Below are 8,431 nucleotides of genomic sequence, written 5' to 3'. Positions count from 1 at the left end.
GGGCTTCCGATGATTGCAGTGCTGAGCGGGCAGTGTACGCTTGTGCACACCGGCCCGTGCGGCATTCGTCTTCTGACCACGCCACCAACCCGCCGAAAATCTTACGATTTTCGGCAGGTTTTCCAGCGTGCTTGGAAGACGAAAGTCGTGCGACCTTAAAGTAGAAGCGGTCGCACGCTCCCCATACACCTGCTTATCATACAATCGCAGGATCACCTGTGATAATCGTACGATAATCGGCAGGTGTATGGACTTAGTGTATGTGTATATTAGGCCCCATTCACACCTACAGTATATTTCAGGTGTGATTAGAGATTCCGGTGTCAGGAACTTGCGTTTTCCTGCAGCAGGAATCCCTAATCTGCCGTTTACAAGCGGCAACTATCATAAGACAAGAATTATCATAAGATTATTTAAGAGGGTGTGTTTAGGGGCGGAGTTAAGGCAGGGCCAGGGTAAGGGTTAGGTGGGGCAACTGGTGGCTAGTAACTCTTAAGGCCTGGCTAGTAGCTCAGGACTTGAAATTTTGAGCCCTGCCATAACATAAACTCTGTATTGACTTCATATTAATATTGAGATGCAATAATCAAAACCAATTAGGACAAATAGACACACAATCGTTTCCAGGATAATACATGCCACAGATCAGCAGAACAGTAAGTACTAAGGGGATTTTATTTTCTGGTTAGATGAGAGTTCTGGTTAGTTGAATACCAGATAACAGAGAGTATACTGTATATTGTATCTGGATGAAGGGGGATTCCAGGTACCCTGCACTTGCCTATGTTTTCAAACAGGCTGCTTACATGACAGGTCCTTACAAAACACCCTCCCAAGTAAAAAGAAGGGAATCAGTCCTGATAGGTTCTGAGATGGTTATCCCTCAATGTACAGCTGCAGAGCCTCTGTTATATTAAAAATTCCCAGCATATGATTTTTGTCAGAATAAATATGAGTTTTGGCTCAAGGTGGACAAATGGCTTAGTGATAAAATGAATCTTAAATGATGCAGCATAAAACATGACCTCTGCTGAACACACAGTGTGGGCTGAATACTTTAGCAAAACCAACATTTTTAAATCATTCAGCTGGAGAAAAAGAGAGTTGTAATCAGGAAGATTAGCCTTTGCGACACCAGTCAGATCTGGGGGCGAGAAGCACGTTACTGCAAGTGTCATATGCTGCTATTGAAAATAAGGGGTAAAATGTTATTTCCGCAGCTAGGAGTGATCTCAACAGCTTTAAGAGCAGCTGCTAATGTGTTTCATTTTCTAACACATCATTTTATCACTGGTAAGTGCTGTTCAGCTCTGTCATGTACAAATGTCGATAAAAACTGAGACAAAACAAGCCAGTATCTCCAGAAAGGGCGACACATTTTTGTAGAAATACAGAAGCTAAGGTTAGCTGCACACAAAATCATTTTGGCTGATCATTTTGGAAAGAAAACAATCCAGACACATGTGGGTCACTAATCCATGTCATTGTTTATTTAATGCTGTATACTGATGTTTTATAAAATGTTTCATTATTTGTATAAAATGTGCATTTTACCAATATACATTTTTTGCAGGGTGCATCCATGACACCCAGTTTGGAATACACGCTGGGCTTCCTTGTAGTAAAGTCTAACACTGCACGGCTTTTCAACTGATTTTCGAGACTGATTTAATAAGATTTCCATCTTTACCAGGAGAAAAGCAGAAGATCATGTCTGCTATTCGCATCTATTTTTAACACAATGGCTGCAGAGATCAGCATAACTGAGCTGCAACTCATGGCTGCAAGAGGTAAACATGATATATTGGTATTTATTACCTGATTAAAACCAAAGAAAAGTTTAAGACTTTTTTTTTTTTTACTGAACATAAAAAGTATATAAAAATGCTTTAGGTTCACTTTTATATTATTAACATATTATTAACATTCCATCAGTTACCTTTTTGCATACAAAGTCACCCGGTAAATAGACAATTGACTTCAACCTCAATAACAAGTCTTGAATCATTTGGGCATCACAACCCTGCAAAGAGAATGCAAGCAAATTAGACAAAGTCAGTACTATACTCTCTATCTATCTGCTGACTGTAACTAACTATACTAGAACCCTCTCTATCTCCTACAGCACACTACATGGGGCCGCGGTGTCAGCAGCCTTATATAGTGTGCTGCAGGGACTTAGCTGTGAGACATGATTGGGCAGAGTCATCTGCCCAATCATGGCTCTACATTTGTACTGAGCCCTGATTGGCACAGTCTTGCACCTGACCTGCGGTCAGGTGCAGGACTGTAGCCAATTACCGTTTTCGGACAGCGCAGTGCATTGTGGGATGTGCCAGGGTCGAACAGACCGCGGACATCCCATAATGTTCGGCGTTCAGCGAACGCTAGAACATTCAATGTTCGAGTCGAACCTATGGTCGACTCGAACATGCAGCCCATCCTTACTATCTAGTATACAGATCTCGGCTAATGGAAAATACTGCTAAATATATATGTATCATTAAAGGCTATGTGGGCACTCATGTGGCTTAACACAATGGGGGGACTTTATCATAGCAATTGTGAGTGTTTGAGCTTGCATATGGTTCTATGGGATATATTTGCACCGGATTTATGATCTAAGAGGTGAAAACACTCACAATTGCTTTGATAAATCCCCCCCAATGAGTATTCAAATGTTTTTAATAGACATTCGAGGTTTTAGTAGAATGCAGCTAACCCTTAATAAAAGTGGCCAAGTGCCATGTCCCATGAGTACCCATATTGCTTCTAATGTTTTGTTTATATACTGTATATATATATATATATTGCTTTATGAGACACTTTTTAATTTAATGCAATTACAAATTACCTTATTTACAGTAACTATGACAGAAAAGCCATATGTCCCTTCCTTGCAACAGGTATTAGGGGTTGACGTCCTTTGAACCCCCAAAATAACATCTTAGTTAATTTATCCTCCTATATTTAGGCAAGAATGGATAGGAATGCATCACATACAAATGCTAGGATCCTCCAAGTTAAGTAGGTTAATACATAGAAAAGTCCTTAAAAATGGAGCAAGAGATCAATAGCTGAAGCTGAAATTTACCCAAAGTGAGTCATGGGAGTGACTCGTCACTTTTATACCCAGATAAAGTGAACCGAAAGGCAGACAGCTTATGTTATACCACGAGCAGTAGCTCGCGGTATACTGAGCTTAGGGTGATGGAAGGACGCTAGTTTGTTTCCTCCCGTTACCCTAAGGAGAACTATGGGGAAAAGCCTTAACCCCATAGTTCTCCTTTAAGCTCTACTGTCTCCTTACTTAACCACTTGTCCATAGTCCTCTGGGAATCCTTTATCATGCTCTAAATGTTTCTCTTGGACACAGAGACTATATATATACTCCAGCCAGATAGCTAAATGAACAAATGAAATGCATATACGCACACTGTATATGGTTTACCTGTATCTCTGTTTTTCCTGTTCTGATATTTGCAAAACGTTTCCACACATCACAGCCCTGCCTGTCAGGGCAGGGGACCTGATTTTCTAAGCTGCATTTGAGTAATGCTTAGAAAGCTTTGTCCATCCCCCAGCCATTGACTGGACAAAGAAAGGAGAAGCCGGAGACTGATGAGGTCATTCCTCTGTCACTCTGCTCTCTCCTAATGTCAGCATGTTCCTTGTTAGCACACAAGCACCACTGCACAACTGATTTGCTCCTTGCGCGACTTCTCTCTCTCACAGTCTGAGATCTTCTGTTCAGTAGACTAGAGGCCGAAACTAGGTCAAATTCAGGTACGTATACTGCTTGCATGTTAAAAAATAGATGTAAAGCTGACCTATACTTTAAAGTTAAAATTATATCTCTTCTGCAATAAAACCTTCTTATGTGCCGTTCAAATTCTTGTTTGGAATGTACATTGAGCTTGGCATGGGCAGCTTAGTGTTCACTCTTGGTATGCCTCGAGGCCGGGATAAATTACCATAGGTGCACAGGAATATCGGAAGCTCCTCCCAGCCAATCAAGGTGCCCAAAGATGCTGAACCCAGAAGAAGGTTGGGTGAATGTGTCAACGTTTGTGAGGGAGCTTGTGTCATCACATAGCTGGAGGGGAAGTGAGGATTCATGACTTTAGTTCTGCTTAAATGATGTATCAATAAAGACAGAGCTGCTTTCATTCATGGCTTTTAAAGCTCCACTCTAGGCATATATAAAAGTTCAACAACTTACAAGCCGCCATAAGGGCCCATTCACACCAGCAGCCTCGCTACACCATATGGCTGCTGGTGTGCGTGTGCCCGGAGCAGTACTGATGCACCGATTGTGACGCATCACACTGTTTCCTTTGTTTTTGTATGAACTTTATTGAAATGTCATTAAATTCTATGGGCAAAGTGCGGTGCGATGAGATTGTACGGCGTCATTCTGCACTGAAAAAAGTACTGCATACTTTACTTTTTTCAGCGCACACCACCGCAACACAGTGGTGTGAACTGAGCCCACCCGGAACAAGGCAAGTTGAAAGAAACTTCCAGCACAGCGCACTGGGCGGGAACGGACCCAAATACCCGTATTTTTCCGTGTATAAGACGCTACTTTTTCATTAAAATGTTTACCTAAAAATAGAGGGGCGTCTTATACACGGGGGCTGAGAGGAGAACCGCGGTTTGCGAAACTGCCGAAAGTGCCGATACCACTGCAAACTAGTCGCACGAGTGAAACTTCGGATTGCAGGGAGAAGATAAGTTTTCCTCCAATCATAAATCTTTTGTACCTGACGTCAGCTGTTGCTGGGGAGAGTTGAGGAAAACTGTTATCGTGTCCCTGTAATCCGCTCTCCCCAGCAACAGCTGACATCAGGTACAAAAGATTTATGATTGGAGGAAAACTGTTATCTTGTCTCTGTAATCCGATCATAAATCTTTTGTACCTGACGTCAGCTGTTGCTGGGGAGAGCGTGTAGCCAGTGCCCAGAGCGGTAATGTCGGAGCATAACGTGATTGACTCAGAGGTAAGTGTGATGCATTATATCATTTAAAATATTGATTTCTGAATTTTGGGTAAGAAAAGTTGGGGGCGTCTTATACATGGGGCGTCTTATAGACGGAAAAATACGGTACTTTAGAGATAATGAAAAGAAAAAAAACTTTGTACAATTCATTTTCTGTTATCTGTATCTGTAATAACAATGACATCACTATTTTTCAAATCATATAAAAGGCTTACTTTAAATAATTCCACGTTGTTAACAATAGCCAGGTTGACATCAACTGCAATAGCTAGTTGCATTCTTGTCGGCATTTCCTCCAAAAGTTCTGACTCATCTGCCAGGTTTAATGTAAGGAAAAAAATGTGGTTTAAAAATGTAATAGATTTATAATATCTATGTAGATACTGAGAAGAGTTTATTCATGGGAGTTGGATTCTAGTTTAAATGAATAATCATTTGAAAATACTAAATGCACAGTAGAATGTAGGCAATGTTCAGTGATATATTCCTAAATAATATTATTGTTATCATTATTATTATTAGGGCTTGAAAAATCCGCTCGTCCTCTCGTCGGGGACGAAAGGATGCCGAAGCCCGATGAGTAGCTTCACATTCAAGCGATCGGCATCTGTAGAGACGTCCGATCACTTGTATTAGCTGCCGTTGTCACTGCCGTTGCCAGTCCCGAGATCCGCTGTGCCCGATGTGGCCAGGACCGGCATGGCTCCTCTGTGACAGGAAATCAGTAAACGATCTCCCTCTGATCTCTTCTCCAGTCCCTTAATGCAGGAAGTGATATATATTACATCACTTCTGCATCCTGCTGTCACTCTCCAGCTTCATAAGCTGGAGAGAAGCTGGTGAAGCAGATCTCTGCTTCATCAGCTTCTCTGGGGGTCCCTAGGAGATATTAGGGGTCTTAGAGACCCCTGATGTCTCCAAAAAGAGGACCTGTCATGTAAATTGGCTATCACATAGGGGGCTTCTTATCTCCCTATGTGATAGCAATAAAGTTAACTGTAAAAACAATAAAAAAATAGTGATAAAAAAATTAAAGCATCATTTTTTTCAAAAAAACACAAAATTTTTTTTAAGTCCCCCGCCTGCCACATACACACGCAAACATGCATCGGGTGCGCCTATGTGCGAAAATGACGATTGCGCCTATTGACACTAAACTGATGAGCAGTAAAATCGTTTAACCCTTTCGCTGCCAAGGACGTATGGCATACGGACCTACAAAAGTGCTTCCAGCTGGCCAGGTCAGTATGCCATACGGACCTGGCATTTACAGTTCTACTATAAGCTGATGGTCGCTTTATTTGGTGTGTTTTAACAATTGAATTGTGTATTTTTATCGGTTTAATATTAATTTGAGAAACATTTGCGCAATTATCGCAGGGCCTACAAATTTAGTATCACCATCTTTTTATTCTACCGGGCCTGCGCTTTCAGAAAATATATGGTTTGGGGGGTCTTTTACAAACGCTAGTAACGCAGCAGTTGAAAATCAAATCAATAGGAAAAAATTGCAGAAAATTCAAAAATGGCTTGGCCAGCTGATTTGAAAAATGTTCCGGAGGGCTTGGCAGCGAAAGGGTTAAAGCGTCGCCTATAGCCAATTTTTGGTGTGGTAGTTTTTTGTGATTTTGCGGGCGTGCGCAATTTTTAAGACTTGACTTGTCTGGTGTCTATTTACCCGACGTGAACCTGTATTTTATATTTTACCAAAAATATGGGTGAGAATAAATGTTTTTTAACATAACTTAGGGAAAACATCTTTTTTTTCAAAATTTACGGTACTTTTTTCATTATATAGTAAAAAATAAAAACCCCAGTGGTGATTATATACCTACAAAAGAAAGCTCTATGTGTCCCTAAAAATGTTAACATAAATTGCAAGACTCTAGTCCGGTCATGCTGACTGGTGAAATTTTTGACTGACAGGTGAAACACCCTAAATTTATTTTAGCCCTGATTATTTTTATTATTATTATTATTATACAGGATGTATATAGCACCCCAACAGTTACAATGCAATTCAAGACAAGATGGTTAGAACAATTGTATATTTTAACTTTTTTATTCTTATTGACATACAATACATGCTATAAGTTCATTACATACCTAGCATTCCTTGTGAATCCCACGTATACTCATACCAGCTACGCACTCGATTCTGTACGTGTTTAGGGATATTGTTTGTGTTCATGTATGAGATAGTTTTGTCAACACATGAGCGGTAATAGCTCTGACCTGCAGTTGCTGCTCCAATAACATCACGCATCTATAAAAATACATTCAAAGAACATGTTTTCAGAAACTTAAAGGGTAAGAAAAGGTTTAGACAAGGTTTCCTTAGCCCAGGGACAAGGGACAAATTTACAGCAGAGGGACTTTAGATTTTACAGTACTATAAGCAGATCTCAACCGGCAGAAGTATGGCAGCATGGACTATGCACTGATGTAGGTTTCTGTGGTCTAGTCCCAAGAGCTGCTTAGCATTGGTTACTCATGTTTGTAACACTTTCTTTCTACTATTCTTCGATTCTTCTTGTAACCAGTTTTGACCACCACCTATTTAAAATTCAATCAGCCTTCTATTTTTATGAATTTTTCATATCTGCAAAAGGATTTTTACAAAATTAATAGTTTGGTGCTAAAGGGTGAAAGACAGACAATGCAAGGAATTGAAAATATAATGAAAGCAAATTGAAAACAGCATTCAAAGAACTCTCGTACATTTTAAGCATGTTGGAGATCGTGTGTTAACATCAGCAGGTTCGTGAAGCGACCTAAACAAAATGTGATGTTTGCTGAGGTCTTAATAACCCTTATTAATCCTTAAATCTGAACTATGAGCAGATATCAGACACAAGTTTATGCAGCGTAGCATTTATTAATAAATCATTAAATGTATTTAAAAATAAAACAAGTATGTGACTCAATATAAGTCTCTTCCCCCATACACTATAGCTGGCCGTACACCTATAGATTTTCGGCAGATTTTCTATGGTCATATTAACAGTAAAAAGGTGAGAAAGGAGCAGATAGGCCCAATAAAGGATGGAAGCGGGAAGCTAGTCACAAACGACAAGGAGAGGGCCGAGGCGCTGAACGCTTTTTTCTCCTCAGTATACACTCGGGAGGGAAACGGGTTTGACACACATGATAAAACTCCCAGTTTAACTCAAAATATACCCCAGTGGTTGACAGAAACCGGGATACAACAAAGACTTAAAATGCTCAATGCAAACAAAGCAGTGGGTCCGGATAACCTGCACCCCAAGGTACTTAAGGAATTAAGCCAGGTTATAACTAGACCATTAATCCTCATTTTTAAGGACTCCTTAATGACTGGTAGGATCCCCAGTGATTGGCGGAGGGCTACGGTAGTCCCAATATTCAAAAAGGGGGCAAGGTGCAAACCTGGGAACTATAGGCCGGTC

General features: G+C 40.5%; 1 protein-coding gene across 1 annotated transcript in view; it reads right to left on the bottom strand.

The window, feature by feature from the left end:
* CNGB3 (cyclic nucleotide gated channel beta 3) overlaps nucleotides 1-8,431 on the bottom strand; it is a gene marked incomplete at its 3' end in the record, with an annotated part of 97,189 nt that overhangs the window by 33,244 nt on the left and 55,514 nt on the right. The window contains exons 12-14 of the mRNA XM_018573503.1: nucleotides 7,110-7,269; nucleotides 5,219-5,316; nucleotides 1,940-2,023 (exon numbers count right to left, since the gene is read on the bottom strand). Coding sequence (XP_018429005.1) covers nucleotides 1,940-2,023; nucleotides 5,219-5,316; nucleotides 7,110-7,269 — 342 coding nt within the window. The remainder of the gene's footprint in view (nucleotides 1-1,939; nucleotides 2,024-5,218; nucleotides 5,317-7,109; nucleotides 7,270-8,431) is intronic.

Source organism: Nanorana parkeri, unplaced genomic scaffold (genome assembly GCF_000935625.1).
Source record: "Nanorana parkeri isolate BGI_ZX_2015 unplaced genomic scaffold, ASM93562v1 scaffold2404, whole genome shotgun sequence".
Lineage (NCBI taxonomy): Eukaryota > Metazoa > Chordata > Amphibia > Anura > Dicroglossidae > Nanorana > Nanorana parkeri.
Note: the sequence above shows the minus strand (reverse complement) of the source record. Positions and strands in the feature narration are given on the sequence as shown.